We start from the raw sequence: 17,193 nt of genomic DNA, 5'->3' as shown, positions 1-17,193 counted from the left end.
TCTGAATTAAATTCCATCTGCCACTTCTCAACCCATTGGCCCATCTGATCAAGATCCCATTGTAATCTGAGGTAACCTTTTTCGCTGTCCACTACACCTCCAATTTTGGTGTTATCTGCAAACTTACTAACTATTCCTCTTACATTCAAATTATTTGTATAAATTGTTTTATAACCATTTTTGAAGTGCATCTCTATTGTCATGTCAGTAAATGCAGCCATTAATTTACACACTGCAAGGGGCCACGATCAGAAAATTAAAGGAATTTCGTCTTGTCGGTTGAGGGAGGGAAGTTAACCAGGACAGAAATAGAACTTATAGGGCTTCTTCAAATGATGCCAGGAGATCTTTCACATTCTTTTAGGTAGATGAATATACTGCTAGCTTAAACTCTTATTCACAGGTACAATATAATGCTCCTTCAGCACCTCTCTGAAATAACAGCCTAATCTGGAATGGGGCACATCCTCACAACCATTATGTTTTCTTCATAGTGGAATAGATCTGCAGATGAATGATTCAGTGAAACAAATCTCAGCTTAGGAATGGAATTTCTGTGCTGTGAGTCCAGATAAAATGATCAAATGCTGTCTGAAACACACTGTTTGAGTGTCAAATCTAAAGAAGTATATCTTGTAAAGACTAAAATGAATAATCCAAGATATACCAATTGATAGTCTTGAGTTTCATCAGTCACACTTTCAACAAAGTAAACAGGAGTTAGTTGAGCTTAGTTGGCTGGATGACTGGTTTACATAAGAACACCATCTGGCCCATTGAGCCTGCTCTGTCATTTAATGCGATCATAGCTGACCGTTTTGTGGACTGTTTGTGATGCAGATTGATACTAACTGTATGGGTTTAATTCCTGCACTGGCTGAGGTTACCATGAAGGATTCTCCTCCTCAACCTCTCCTTTTGCCGAAGGTGCAGTGACCCTCTGGTTAAACCATTACCAGTTGTCTCCTTCTCTGATGAGAGAGCAGTCTACAGTCTGATAAGATTCTGGTAACTTCATCTTTCACTTTGAAGAATGGGATGAAGAAGCATTGCTGTCTTGTTCCATAGATTTTTTTTTTGTTTTCTAGATGTCGAAGCCAGTAGTCAGGCCAACATTATATCAGCAATGATATTTTTCCAGGTCAGAATAGTGGATGACTTGGAGGTTATCTTGGAGATGGTAGTAATTTTATGCACCTGTTAATCCTATAATGGTGTTCTTGTGCATCTGTTAACTTTGTTGAGGTGGCTAGGTTTGTGTTGCTAATGAGGTTGTTGCAGTCCATCATGTGACGATTACAAACTGCAGCAATGATAGGCCAGTAGTGAAGGTGGATGGATGATTAAACTGGGAGATGAATAGAGCCTATCGATGGTTGTATCTAGTCAATTAAAAGAATGGGCTTAATAATCTAAATGCCTTTAATTTTGTGGCTTATCATATAATTTGCTGACTGTGTGGGAGAAATTGCTGCACTGATGAGAAAGTTAAAGACTTGCATTTAGAAAGTACTTCTGATGGCCACTGCACATTTTAAAGAGACTTTGACTTAAATTTGTACTTTTGAAGTGTAGCCATGGTCATCATGTAGGAACAGTTTAGTTAATTTGCACACATTGAACACCAGCAAATATCGATGTGATCATAACCAGAACATCTGTTTTATATATGTGGGATGGAGAGATAAATATTGACTATGGCACTGAAGATAACTCTTCTGCTTTTCTTTAAAACAATGTAATGGATCTTTTACATACACCAATGCAAGCAGATGGAACCTCTATTCTAATATCCACATGTGCAACATTCCCTCAGGACTCTGCTGGAGTTACCTGCTTCAAATTTTCAGGAACCCAGAGTCAGAGGCAACTCAGCCATCACTGGCACTGTGTGCGCAATGTGCCTGACACCATAGTCCATTGACACCAGCCAGCCCATGTGTTGGAAGCCTACACACATAAATTCATGAGGCTCATTTTGACCACAATAAAGTTAGAGTCAAATCATGATTCCCCAAATTTTGCAATATCCTGCAGGCCTGTGTTTCATCATATCAGATCTGTGTTTTAACTATGGCAGAATCTTAAATACTTTTGTTTCGACTACTGCTTATCCTTAACTATAGCGTTGTGATCCCTCCTTTAGTCCATTCTGCAAGGCCAACCCCTTTCTCCTCTGCTGAGACAATCTGCATTGATACTGGAGCCACTGGTTAAGGCAGCCCCTGGGATTAAGGAACTTCTATATATTGTGGCCAAAATTAGGTACATGTCAGGTAAGTTTGATTTTGGTTGTTGCTGTAAATAAATTATTCAGTTTATTTATTAATTTTGCCTTCACACTGCAGGCTAAACTAGCAAAAACACTTTTATTTCCCATTCCTACTGATCCAGATAGCATTAAGAATGAACTGCATGGTTTAGATTAGAGTTAGCCTACAGATCCAAAAAAGATAGCGGGGATAGATTTCCATAATCTTTATTGAGATTAATGGATGAGTCAAAAGCCCTCCCTAACAGCATGTGGCTGTGTCTACACTAAATGCAGCAGTTCAAGAAGACCACTTTCTTTGGGGCAACTAGGGATGTACAATAAATGCTGGTCCAGAAAATAAAGCCCACATTCCCTGAATGAATTTTTTGAAAAAATGACGTACACGAAGCCACCCCATCTGAATTTTCAATGTCACTGGGGGGCACCCATACATGGAAAATGTTGGCGCTTTCATGGCGCATGTATTATTAATATGCAAATTGGGTGGAATGTGAAAGGGAAGAAGAAACATAAAGACAGGAACAATAGGAGCCAATGGTGGCAAATGCCACCTCAAATCTGTTCTTGTATTCATGGCAACACGAAGCCTGGAGGAAGAGCGTCTCACCTTCTGCCTAGGAACCCTCCAATCACAAGGGATGAATGCAGATTTCTCCAGCTTTCTCATTTCCCCTCCCCCCCCCCGCCCCCCACCTTTTCTCAGTCCCAACCCTCAGACTCAGCACCGCCTTCTTGACCTGCAATTTTCTTCCTGACCTCTCTGCCCCCCACCCCGTCTCCGGCCTATCACCGTCACCTTAACCTCCTTCCACCTATCATATTCCCAATGCCCCTCCCCCAAGTCCCTCCTCCCTACCTTTTATCTTAGCCTGCTTGGCACATCCTCCTCATTCCTGAAGAAGGGCTTATGCCGGAAACGTCGATTATCCTGTTCCTTTGATGCTGCCTGACCTGCTGCGCTTTTCCAGCAACACTTTTTTAAGCTTTGTATTCAACACAGTCAAATCTCAACATTCACCTCAATTCCATGTTTCTGCTGACTCCCCATATTCCCAAAGAATCTAGAATTTGCCCATATCAACTTGAATATCAGAGTGAAGAAATTGCTCTTCATCTTACCATGTAAAATGCAGCTAAATTCAAGACTCCCCAGCCAGGTAACATGTTTGTGTCTACCCTCTCAAGTCCTTCCTTTCCAAAACTTGCCTATCTCAATGAGATCACCTGCCAATCCTCTAGGTTTCAGAGAGTAAAGACCCAATTTACTTAGCATCTCATCATTGGACAACCCTCTTACCTCTGGGTATAAACTAGTAACACTTTGTTGTACAGAGACCAATGCGATATGAGCAAAAGACCACAAGACCGGAGCAGAATTAGGTCATTCTGCCCATTGGGTAAACTCTGCCATTCTATTATGGCTTTATGACTTCTCAACCCCATTATCCTGTCTTCTCCCTGTAACTTTGATCCCCTCACCAGTCAAGAATATATCTATTTCAGTCTTAAATACACTGAAGGACTTGGTCTCCATAGACTGCTGTAGCAATGAATTTGACAGATTAACTACCCCCTGGCTGAAGAAATTCCTCTTCATCTCTTGCAATCACAACGTAACGCCATCCATGCTCTCAAAACCGATCACAACATTGTCATCAAACCAGCACATAAAGGAGGAGACATCAGCATTCAGAATAGAACATATTACTGCAAGGAAGTGTACCGACAACTGAACACCCATAACACTACAGGCGAAAGTGAGGACTGCAGATGCTGGAGATAAGAGTCTATATGAGAGTGGTGCTGGAAAAGCACAGTGGGTCAGGCAGCATCTGAGAACCAGGAAAATCCACATGTCAGGCACGTTGATTTTTCTGCTTCTCGGATGCTGCCTGACCTGCTGTGCTTTTCCAGCACCACTCTAATCTAGAACCAGAACACGACAGTCAACTAGTGGCTGATCCAACCAAAGAGCACACCCGTGAACTAAACACATTTTTCAGGATTTTGGATCCAGTCCTTCAGAGATCCCCACAAGCCCTTATCCCACATCCTTCTCAGATAAGTGACTTCCACCGCCTTCCGAAGATACATACAGCCAACACACCAGGACATCCTATCATATCAGGCATTGGGACCCTGTGTGAAAATCTCTGACTATGTCGAAGGCATCTTGAAACCCATTGTACAGGAGACCCCCAACTTCTGTCACAACACTCCAGATTTCTTACAGAAACTTAGCACCCACGGACGAGTTGAACTGAGAACATTCCTCGTCACTGTGGACGTTTCAGCAATCTATATCAGCATTCCCCACAATGACAACATCTCGGCAACGGCCTCAGTACTCAACACTAACAACTGCCAATCTCTGAGCACCATCCTACAACTCATCTGCTTTATTCTCGACCACAACATTTTCACCTCTGACAACCAGTCCCTCATCCAGGCACACCGAACAGCCATGGAGACCAAATTTGCACCCTGCTGCCAACGTTTTCATGCACAGGTTTTCTATGCAGGACCTCCAACCAACTCTATACACCAGGTGTATTGACGACATTTTCTTCTTCTGGACCCATGGCAAGGAGTCACTGAAACAACCACACAGTGATATCAGCGAGTTTCATCCCACAGTCAAACTCACCATGGACTACTCTCTAGTATCTATCTCATTTTTGGACACAGACACCTGCATCAAGGATGGGGATCTCAGCACTTCACTCTACCGCAAACCCATGGATAACTTCACGATGCTACACTTGCCCAGCTTCCACCCGAAGCATTATTAAAACAGCCCTGCCCTACGTACAAGCCCTACACATACACATGATCTGTTCAACTGAGAAAGACCGTGACAGGCACCTGGAAGTACTCAAGGTTACCCTCCTAAGAACAGTGTACAATGCTCAACTCATTGACCACCAGTTCCGATGTGCCACAGTGAGGAACTGTAATGACCTCCTCAGCAGACAGACATGAGCTGCAACTGACAGGGTACCCTTCGTTATCCAGTATTTCCCAGGAGCCGAAAAACTGTGCTATGTTCTTTGCTGCCTGCAACAACATTAACAATGAGGATGAGCACCTCACCAAGACCTTCCCCACACCTCCACTTCTCGCCTTTAAACAACCACCAAACCTCAAACAGATCATTGTTTGCAGCAAACTGCCTGACTTTCAGGACAACACCATACAACATTGCCACGGTAGATGCTGCAAGACGTGTCAGAGTGTGGACTTAGATACCACCATTACATGTGGGGACACCACCCACCGTGTACATGACAGGTACTCATGCGACTCAGCCAATGTGGTCTATCTCATACGCTGCAGGCAGGAATGCTTTGAGGCATGGTACATTGGTGAGACCGAGCAGAGGTTACGGCAACGGATGAAAGGACACCACATAGTAATCAACAGACAGGAGTGTTCCCTCCCAGTCGGAGAACTCTTCAGCAGTCTGGGATATTCAACCTTGGACCTTTGGGTGACCATCCTCTCAAGGCAGATTTTGGGACAGGCAACAACGCAAAGTGGCTGAGCAGAGGCTGATAGCCAAGTTTGGTACCCATGGGGATGGCCTCAAATGGGACCTTGGGTTCATGTCACACAACAGGTGACCCCACTGCACTACACACACACACCTCACGTCATTCCCACGCATGCCGCTCCCACACACATATGTTTGTGGGGTGAATTTGTACTTGCAGAATTACATTTTATTTTGCTCAAAAACTGTGTGGATCCATGTAAGATTCTGTAAATCCCTTTTTCAGAAATAGAATCAGTGTGAACTTTGGGGCACAGACAGCCTCACGCAGGACACCTCACACCTTCAATGCATTATCTGGGCCAACATGACACCAATTGTTAAAGTTCACTTGAGAATGTAACTTTCAAAAAGGTTCTGGGATTTACATATGAAAGAACTGAAACCAACACGGTCATTCTAAAAGATGACAGACTTAACAAACAATCCAGGTTATTTTCAATATATAGTTTCAGTTACATCACGCTGTAAACTTTTGCTATAAATTCTGTGTTTAATGATCTTATACTCCAAAACTACCCAACGAAGGAGCCGTGCTCCAAAAGCTAGTGCTTCCAAATGAACCTGTTGGACTATAACCTGGTGTTGCATGATTTTTAACTTTGTACACCCCAGTCCAACACCGGCACCTCCAAATCATCTTTTCATCTCAGTTCTAAAGGGTTACCTCTACACCCTGAGGTTGTGTCCTTGGGTTCTAGTCTCTCCCACCAGAGAAAACACTTTCTCCACATCCATCTTATCCAGGTCTCTCTGTATTCTGTAAGTTGCAGTCATATCCTTCTTTAAAACAGAAGTCAAAACTGCATGTGGTGCTGCTGGTGTTATCTCAGGAAAGCCGAAGAAAATTGTAACAAGACCACTGTATTTTTGTACTCCAACCTCCTTGCAATTAAGGTTATCATGCCATTTACCTTCATAATTGCTTGCTATACCTGCATTCCAAACTTCTGTATTCCTTGTACTAATACAAATCTCTCTGACCATCAACATTTAAATGATTCATGTCTTTTACAGTTTAATTAGATTTTATATTCTAATTATCAAAGTGAATAACCTCACAGTTTCCTGTATGTTGGTCTTTCTGCCACTCACTTGTCCACTCATTTAACCTTTGTGTCCTCCTCACACTCCCAACTAGTTTTGTAATTGCAGCATTCCTAGGTCCATAATTACTCAGTGTTTCTACCAAAAGACATTAATATAGATTGTAAATAGTTAAGGCCTCAGTACTAATTGTTGAGGACCTCCACTAGTCACAGCCTCTGAATTTAAAATGGCTGGTTTATTCCTATTCTGCTTCTTGATCCTTAACCAGTCCTGCATTCACATAATCCCCAACTCTATTAGCCCTTATCTTGCATATTAATCTCCTGGGTGGGACCACATTGAATGCCTTTTGTAAATCCAAGCATACTATATTTACTGGCTTCCCTTTTATTTATTTTAATGGCTACATCCACAAAAGACTCTAATTTGCACTGATTTCCCTTTTATGAAAGCTGGTTGATTCTGCCTGAATGTACTGTGATCTTCTAAATGCATTATTTCTTAGGAACAGATACATCCTGAATTGAGAATTTCAGACTTTGAACAAGCTGTATAAGCTGTAAAATATTGAATGAAGACCAGCTAGAGAGGGTCTACAAGGTCTGCACCCCACCAGTAAGATATACAGAGGAACCTTGATTATCCAAGTATCAATTATCCGAATTTTGGATTATCCAAAGGTGACCTCAAGGTCTCGGCCGACACATTACATCAAAGACGCATTTCCAACACTGATCGCATCTTTTGTTTACAGTGATTAAAAGTGAACAAATGGACTGATGGGACACCGTCTCCAAATGACTGACATCCCGCCCTCTCTCCCTCCCCCCACATTCTCCCTGGAGTTCTACACAGGGATGTACCCTAAACCCCTCTTCCCCAGATATTCTCTCTAGCATTGTCCTGTACAGGGCAAGGTGGAACATGTCAAAACATTGCAGTAAAAAGTTTTGTGTATGTGTGCACACGCACTATTTGGAGACTCACCTCCCAAAGGGCGGCAGCAGCAATTTTGTTCTTGGTGTCCAGCCCGACTGCCCCGGAGAGGGGGTGGGGGCAGTGTTGGATGGGGTTGGGGGAGGGTGTAGTCTCACACACGGTGTGCTGCTGCCTCGTCTCCTGAACGGGGAGCGGAACTTAACAGAAAACTCCTGCCCATATCGTTCAGATAATCGAGGTTCCTCTGCAGTCCCAAAGTGCTCAGGGCAAGCAGTGGAACCAACCTTACCTTATTCTGCATGAGCATTAAGCAAGTCAGTTTATCTTTTGAAGCGTGGGAGAAAGTAATTAAGAATAATAGTGCTTGTGCACACTTTGACTTAGGTCTCCTGTAAGGCACTTTTAGCCAAATGATTTACATTTAATTGCAACATTTCTTGCAAACTGTCATTTCCAGACTACTGAGAGGTTTTGACAAAACCTACAGCTTCAAGATTATCAAGTGCAGGTTTAAGACACATTTCTTGGTCCTATTGATCCCTTCCTGAGCCTATCTGAGTGAGAATACCAAATATTACTGAAGGTTCCCTTGAGTACAGAAGATTGAGTGGCAATGTGATCCGCTTAAAATGTCACAAGGATTCCATAGATTAGATTCAGATAAACAATTACCTTTGGTCAGGGAATCTAGAATAAGGGGTCATATCTTGAAATTAGAACTAGGCCATTTGGGAGAAAAATCAAGAAGCACTTTAAAATAAAATGTTAGTAGAAACCTGGAATTTCTTTGATTTAGGGGATGAGAGCTTTGCTGATTGGGTCAGCATTTATTGCTCATCTCTCATTGCCCTTCTTGAACTGCTGCAGTCCATTTGTTGTAGGCATTCCCAAAATGCTGTTAGGAGGGAGTTACAGGGATTTTGACCCAATGGAAACTTTTCCCGCAAATGAGTAAGAATGCTGGAGGCAATTGGAGACTGAAATCAATAGCAGGGTTACTTGACCTAGAACGTTAACTCTGTTTCCCTTTCCACAGATGTTGCCAGATCTGCTGAGTATCTCCAATGGTTTTGATTTTTGTTTCAGTTGATTCTTATTGGGTAAGTGTATCAAGTGACCTAGAAATAAGGAGGGCAAATGAGTTGAGATAAAGATCAATCATGAACTAATTGATTGTTGGAGAAGCTGATCAAGGACCGAAGTGGTCTATTTATATTTCTTAATGGCATCACATCTCATTCAGTTTTGTGCCTGTGAAGTAATGGATTGAGAATGTCAATAGGACCATAATGAGAGACTTCAGAGTCAAAACCAAGATTCCATAAGCCAAGAGACAGCTTTTCACGTTACCCTGGCTCACTTTAGTAATGTCCCAGCTTATGCTTTGAGACTGAAGAATGGATGTAATAAGTGGATTCTGTTTAACCTGTCCTTCTTCTTGTGTAGGTAACTTGGACACTGCTCAGGCCACATTACAGCAATATCTCCAACTGTTCCCCAGTTATGCTGATGGCCACTTATTCATGGCTCAGATATACCTGGCCCAATGCAATTTCAAAGAATGTTCGCATTCTTTAGAAATGGGCCTCAGCTACAACTTCCAGGTGAGAACGACATTGTTTGGTCATTAACCATGTCCAACAATCTTCTGCCATAGTTAGAAAAATGGGATTAATAAAAAGTAACTTGTAAATTTCTACAGAATCAATACAATGTAGAAGGAGGCCGCTCAGCCCATCAGTCCTTCAGATGAGCGATGCACCTCATGTCACTTTCCACCCTCTCTCGGTGCCTTCTATGTACTCCCTTTTCAGATAATAATCCAACTGCCTTTTGAGTGCCTCAACTGAACCTGCAACCAATGGACTGTCAGGTTGTTCATTCCATTCCAAACCACCTCTCCGTCTTGTCTCTTTTTTTTTGCCAATTCCCTGAAATTTATGCTCTTTTTTTTCTCAATCCTTCAGTAATGGGAACAGCTATTTTCATCTTCACCATCCAGACCCCTCTCAATTTTTAATATCTTGACCAAATCTGCCAACCTGCTGAGCTTCTCCAGCATTTTCTATTGTTTTCCTTTATGATGATCCCCCTTCCTGGAGAAATTCAATCATCTTCAATAACCTGTACACATATAGGCCCAGGTCCCTTTGATCCTGACTTCCCTTTAGACTAGAATCCCCTATTTAATCCAGAACCTCAGGCTAATTTTTTAAAAATTCATTCACAGGTTGAGGGCATTGCTGACTAGGCCAGAATTTATTGCCCGTCCCTAATCGCCCAGAGGGCAGTTGAGAGTCAACCACATTGCTGTGGGTGTGGAGTCACATGTAGGCCAGACCAGGTAAGTATAGCAGTTTCCCTCCCTAAAGGGAATTAGTGAACCAGATGGGTTTTTCCCAATAATTGACAATGGATTCATGGTTGTCATCATCATTAGACTCTTAATTCCAGATTTTTATTGAGTTTAAATTCCACCATCAGCCATGGCAGAATTTGAACCCAGGTCCCTAGAACATTATCTGGGTCTCTGGATTAACAATCCAGTGAAAATACCATTAGGTCATTGCCTCCCTGTTCTTGGGCAGTAAGTTTACTTTCCACCATAGCAGATGGTTAAATTTGAATTCAATAGAAAATCTGTGATAAAAGACTAATATAATGGTGACAATGTCAAATGTTCTTAAAAACCCATCTGATTTACTACTATCTTCCAGGGAAGGAAATCTGCCCTCCTTGCCCCGTCTGGACTATGTGTGACTCCAGACCGAAAGCAACATGGCTGATTCTTAACTCCCCCTGGGCAGCAAGGATGGGCAACAAATATTGCCCAAACCAGCAATGCCCACATCCCATCAATAAATATAAAATAAATCTGGCATGTTGACTCAATATGCCTGATGCTGGTGGAAGGGGTAAAGTGGGAGATAAAAATTTAGATAGACAGGTTAGGTGGGAACACAGTTGGGGGGGGGGGTGGATGGTAAGGAGGGATTGGGGAGCTACCAATAAGGGAATGTGTACGTTTGGGGGTTTTCCAAAGTTAAAAGACTCCTTGAGACTCTCTGCGTGAGAAGCAATCACTATTTCCTTTCATTGTGTTGCAAATAACAAGGGGAAAATGGAGCTGGAAATGGCTGTGATCACATCCAGACTCAGGGATGGGTGACTGAGGGTTTCATTCTGTGAGCAAGGGGGCTTGGACAAGACAATTTGAAATGTACTTGGCAGCGTAGATGGAATGACCTGTTCCTGTTCTGCGAAGTCTGCATTATTAAATGCATTCTTCTTGTTTTCTGCAATGGGACCAAGGAATTTCTTCAGTTGAACTGCAATGTTGTTCAGCCAGTGTCAAAGACGGTAGAAGTGCAAGTTACACTTTTGCTCAACCTTGCAGGTCAGAGATCACCCTGTCTACCACCTGATCAAAGCCAGAGCCTTGAAGCAGATGGGCAAGGTCACAGAAGCCATAACGACGCTGAAAGTGGCATTCGGCCTTCTGGGGGTGAGACGACGCCAGACCAGAAAAGGGAGCTGGGCAACAGCCAACATCAGCATGAGTGAATGTGCCTCTGTGTATCTGGAACTGGCAGATGCTCATCACTTAAATGGTGAACAGGTACTCCATTCCCCACAAGGTGCTTTATAGGAGTATCTTCAGAGAAAAAAAATTACACCCAACTTTGAAAGTTGTTTTACCTCCAGTGGAGAGACAAAACAAAAAACTGCAGATGCTGGAATTCAAGGTAGACAAGTAGGAGGCTGGAAGAACACAGCAAACCAGGCAGCATCAGGAGGTGGAGAAGTCAATGTTTCGGGTGTAATCCTTCTTTAGGACTGGGGGTGGGTGTAAGGGGAGCTTCAGATAAAGGGGGTGGGGGAGGGGGACAGGGGCAGGGTGGTGAGGTACGGATAGGTGAACACAGGTAGAGAATATGACCTGGTGGGTTGATGGGAGGAATGAATCCGGTTGGTAGCTGAATGGAAGGGGAGGGGAGGGGCTGGGAATGGAGGTTATTTGAAAGTGGAGTACTCAATGTTGCGTTCTCCTGGCTTTCAGCTGCCAAGGCAGAAGATGAGGTATTGTTCCTCTGATTTGCGATCTGATTCACTGTGGCAATGGAGGAGGCCAAGGATGGTCATGTCGGAAAGGAAATGGGAAAGGGAATGAAAATGGGTGGTGACTGGGAGGTCCGGTCGGCCTCATGGATGAGATGTTTGTCAAGACACACCGAGTTTACGCTTGTTCTCACTGATGTAGAGAATTTCTACAATTTACCTTTTCATATCATTCATTGAATTTATTAAACCTTGCTAGTGAATGGCACAAGGACTATGTGAGGAGTTGAGGTGATTTCTTTTTAAGCTGAGTTGTAGAGTAGACCAGCTAAAATCTAACTTAATAGGCCGTCGGGGCCAAATGGTCTACTCCTGTTCCTATGGGTGTGACATGAATGGGAACCTGTAAGCACAACATTGTTGTCCTTGTCGTTACTCTCACCAAGGATGAGAAGCACTGGCTTGGTGGGTTGTTACAAAAGCAGTCCCTGTTCATTCGCACTAATCACCCATCGAAGTTATTCTTTTGCAGCACCAAGCTACCAAGGTGTTGCAAGATGCAATCCATGAGTTTGCGGGGACACCGGAAGAAACTCGAATCACCATCGCCAATGTTGATTTGGCTCTGAGCCAGGACAATGTAGAAACAGCATTCAGCATGCTCAGGAGCATTCTCCCCAAGCAGCCGTATTACATCGAAGCCCAAAAGAAACTGGCTGAGATCTACCTGCACAAACAGAAGGACCAAAAGCTCTATATCAGATGCTACAAGTATGTATGACGTAGCTATAGTTATCCACGATTCGGGTTAGGAGGAAGATATCTAAAGGCTGAAGATTTAAGAGAACACAGAAGCCAATATATTAAAGATGGAGGGTTGCATAAATGCAGGGAGCAGCTTGGTTGGATTTATATTGTGTACAGTAACTCTACAGCACTTGCCTTTCTATGGACAGCATGGTGGCTCAGTGGTTAGCACTGCCCTGCAGCATTAGGGACCTGAGTTTGATTCCTCTGGTGACTGTCTGTGTGGAGTTTGCACATTCTCTCTGTGTCCTGATGCTCTGGTTTCCTCCCATTGTCCAAAGGTGTGCAGGTGAGGTGGATTGGCCATGTTAAATTGCCCATAGTTTCACAGGGATGTGTAAGCTAGATGGATTAGCCATGGGAAATGTAGGGTAATGAGGTGGGTCTGGGTGAGGGATGTCTTTTGGAGGGTTAGTGTGGACTTGATAGCTGAATGGATTCTGGATTAGTGGTGCTGGAAGAGCACAGCAGTTCAGGCAGCATCCAAGCAGCTTCGAAATCGAAGTTTCAGGCAAAAGCCCTTCATCAGGAATAAAGGCAGTGAGCCTGAAGCGTGGAGAGACGTCGATTTCGAAGCTGCTTGGATGCTGCCTGAATTGCTGTGCTCTTCCAGCACCACTAATCCAGAATCTGGTTTCCAGCATCTGCAGTCATTGTTTTTACCTCGTTGATAGCTGAATGGCCTGCTTCCACATTATAGGGATTCTATGATTTGTTTCTTCAAAAGTATCTACTGTCTGGAAACCATCTTAATTAAAAACTTGGTTCCCTGTCAAGTAGGAAAACTCTCTGAGGGTGCAGCTGAAGGGGCAGGTTAAATCCTTGTTTCTATATTAGTAGATGTAGGAAACGGTCGGGGAAGTAGATTCTTTGGAAGAATTGCTTTCCAGTACGGTAGGGGAGGGGCACAGTAAGCATAGGGTCCTTGGTCAGGGCCCAAATAGCAAAGAAGAAGGTAAGCTTCATGGATGGCTGTCATGTGGTGGTGGGAGCGGATGACAATTTGAATAACAATCCTGCTCCTTTTTTTTCACTCATTTGATGTGTGTTATTGCCTGAGTCGGCATTGATTGCCCCAATCTAGAGAAGGTGGTGGTGAGTTGCCCTTCTTGAACCACTGCAATCTATGTGCTGCAGGTGGACCCACAGTGCTGTTCAGCAGGGAGTTCCAGTAATATGAACATTTCTTATGCAGCTAATGGGAAGCCCCATACGTGGACCTCAGAGGGAAGAAAAATTAAAGGGAACATTGGTTACACCAGATTGAGTTATAACAATGTTGGGTGGTATCTTCAGGTTAAAGAATGTCTCAGCCACATTCCAGAGACTTATGTATTAAGTCATTGCTGGAGTGCATTACTGTGTAATGTATATAGATGATGTTGTAGTTTATATTAACACTTGGAAAGAGCATGAAAGATAACTCAAAGACCTGTTTTTAACAATTACGATTGGCTGATAAATGTTGTAATAAATTTAGCAAAAGGTGAATTTGCAAAAGCAAGATTGAGTTACTTGGTGCATGCAGTTAGAACAAGGACAAATGTTTCCAAGGACACTGCAAGTGAAGGTTTTAATAGAATATCATGTTGCTAAAACTAAATGAAAAACTGAGATTTTAGGAATGTGTAAATTTGTGCATAATTTTGGTAAGGTAGCTGTATCTTTAATAAATATCAAAAGAGGTATGGTCGTAGAATGACTAGCAGCTTTTGGGAATCTAAAAGCAGTTTTCACAAATAAACTAGTATTGGCCACCCCTGATTTTTTCAGCCCTTTCACAATGGTAGTTGATGCTAGTGATTTGGATATAGATGCTGCCTTGTTATTGGATGATGAGTAAGGAATAGAGACTCCAGCGTGATTCTCTCTGAGAAACTAAACCAGTATCATAAGAAGTACTGTACCATAGAAAAAGAGATTTTGGGATTGTTGTTAACTCTTCAGCACTTTGAAGTCAATACCCAACATGGAAACAAATACAGGGCGACCTCGATTATCCGAACAACACGGGCAGGAAGTATTTTGTTCGGATAACACAGATTACCCAAGTATCAGGACCATGAGATCTTTTCGGATAATCCAAAATTCAGATAATCGATGTTCAGATAACTGAGGTTGTAAATGCTAATTTACATTGATCATAGTTCACTAAGCTTCATTGAAAAGTTTAAATATTGGAATGCGAATTATTTGGCGATGGAATCTTTCATTGTAATCATTTAATGTAAAATTTGTTCATATTAATGGAACGATAATATAATCATGTATATACTATATATAATTCCAAATGTGAAATGTTAGAATAGGTTAAAATTTAGGAAATTCTAAGACTGTGCAAATTGGTATAAAGAGGGGAAGAAGAATGAATGGATGTAAGTCTTATTTTGTTGTTGTTGTCTATTACATGTTAATAGTGAAAGGCATTTTTGAGATTGCATGTCATTTTCTTTAAGGACAGAGGTGTCCCCCACTCCACTGTCTTTTTACTTTTTGCATCTTTAAAATCTTTGTACTGCGAGGACAAAGAACTGATTTTAAAAACAGAGATTTAACATGATGTTTGCATAATTTCACAGCAGTGAATTTGATACCCACAGTGAACTCTGGTTCTGTGGCCGTGGGTTCCTGTAATGCTGAGACCATCACGAACAACGAAGTAATTTACAAATGAAGCTGATTGTATCTCAGCTAACTGAGTAGGTTGCAACTGTAAACAAGTTACAGAAACACTGAGGGAGAGGGAGAGAGAGAAAAACACAATTTGTTCTCCCCAGCAGAAACTGCGTGTTCTTTGTGGTGAAAAACTCAATTTAAACATGAACTAAACTAGTTACCTTTCCTGCAATAGCTGTTGTGACTTGTCACTTTTGAATTGAGACATGCCAATAATTTATATCTATTTACTTGTAGCTACAGTCTAATCACTTGATTCATGCTTTCCATCAACTTTGGTCTAACAGTCAGGTAAAATGGTGTATTGTGTGTACCTTTAAAAAAAGTTTAAGATTTGGTAAGACACCAGGAATAGTGGGACATGATTTACAGTGTGCTCTCCCAGTGGGTCGTACCAATGTGAAGCATGACTTCTGCAGCACAGTCATATTTTCTGTTTTACAGAGATTTGCATGAAAAGTTCCCGAATACACAGATAAGCCTTCTTCTTGGTGATGCATATATAGCTATCCAGGAGGTAAGTCAGAACGGTCATAACGTGTACCTAATAGGTTTTATCAAACTAGATCCTCCCTAATTAAAAGTAATTTTACATCCCCATTTGAATCCAGGGGAATGAGAGACTTGGTATTTCAGGCATTTGCTAAGGGATAACTGATTCAGATCAGGTAGTGGCTTCAGTGGCGAATACAGTTGTTTAAAGTGTAATAGCTCTGCTACTGGTTCAGTGAGGAGTAACTTCAGGGAGACATTTGATGAAAATTTCATGGTCACATTACTAGCTTTATATTCCAGATGTATTAATTAAATTTAAATTCCACCAGCTGCCATTACTTGAACCTGAATTAGGAATGCGCCATTCAGACTCTCTAGCCTTCTTCACCATCCAGTAAGGTTATGGGTCGATCTATTTGTTCCACATTCCCACCCAACCTCTGATAACCTTGCAGCAAATAAGTGAGCATCTCCACGAATTCAGTCTTAACCTTCTCTTCGGTCAGGAGTATGTTGTCATCTCCAATCTATTCATGCAACAGTTGTCCCTCATCCACAGATTTATTCTCATTCACCTTTTCTGCACCCTCTCTAAAGGCTTCACATCATTCATAAATAGTAGTTTTCAAGGTTGAACACAATGCTCCAATTACCTCTGAACAAGCTTGTTTTACTGTAAAGGCTTATTGTTATGCTCTTTCTTTGTACCCATGCCACTACTTATAAAGCTCAGGGTCCCACATACATGTTTAACCACTTTCTGTCCTGACACCCTCCATACTTTGTGCACACATATAGCAAGGTCATAGTTGCCATTAATAGATCCAAACAGGGACTGTTAGATATGACTGCCTGACTCATGTATCTACACTTGTGTATCCTTGGAGAGGGAGTATAAAGGCTTTCCATGAGTTGTGGTTCTCTCCTTATAATGATATTTTAATTTAGGTTCTAAATTTGATTTGAATATTTAATTTTTATTACAGTGAGGGGTCTTCATCTTTTAGTTTGGTTTAATTTGGTTACATTGGTTTAATTTTGGTTTTTAAAACAGGTCAAAGTGACCATTAACAGATCCCAATCAGTGGGTCACGAATGAGTGTTATGAGACCTGACTGCCTGCCTCTGTATTCATAGAGCTCTGAAGAAGAGTCATATTGGACTCAAACCTTGACTCTGTTTCACTCCTCATTGATCCTGGCAGACCTCCTGAGTTTCTCCAGCATTCTCTGTGTTTATTTCACCAACATCTATTCTTTTTATTTCCCAATGTCATTCTTCCCTTTGAGTGGATCATGAGAAGCCCCATGATTAATTTTCACACGTGGCCAGACATATC

General features: G+C 42.1%; 1 protein-coding gene across 1 annotated transcript in view; it reads left to right on the top strand.

The window, feature by feature from the left end:
- LOC140480288 (tetratricopeptide repeat protein 21B-like) overlaps positions 1-17,193 on the top strand; it is a 127,076-nt gene that overhangs the window by 46,627 nt on the left and 63,256 nt on the right. The window contains exons 13-17 of the mRNA XM_072574992.1: positions 2,147-2,276; positions 9,264-9,421; positions 11,215-11,436; positions 12,409-12,647; positions 15,804-15,876. Coding sequence (XP_072431093.1) covers positions 2,147-2,276; positions 9,264-9,421; positions 11,215-11,436; positions 12,409-12,647; positions 15,804-15,876 — 822 coding nt within the window. The remainder of the gene's footprint in view (positions 1-2,146; positions 2,277-9,263; positions 9,422-11,214; positions 11,437-12,408; positions 12,648-15,803; positions 15,877-17,193) is intronic.

This window comes from Chiloscyllium punctatum, chromosome 8, assembly GCF_047496795.1.
Source record: "Chiloscyllium punctatum isolate Juve2018m chromosome 8, sChiPun1.3, whole genome shotgun sequence".
Taxonomy (NCBI): domain Eukaryota; kingdom Metazoa; phylum Chordata; class Chondrichthyes; order Orectolobiformes; family Hemiscylliidae; genus Chiloscyllium; species Chiloscyllium punctatum.
Note: the sequence above shows the minus strand (reverse complement) of the source record. Positions and strands in the feature narration are given on the sequence as shown.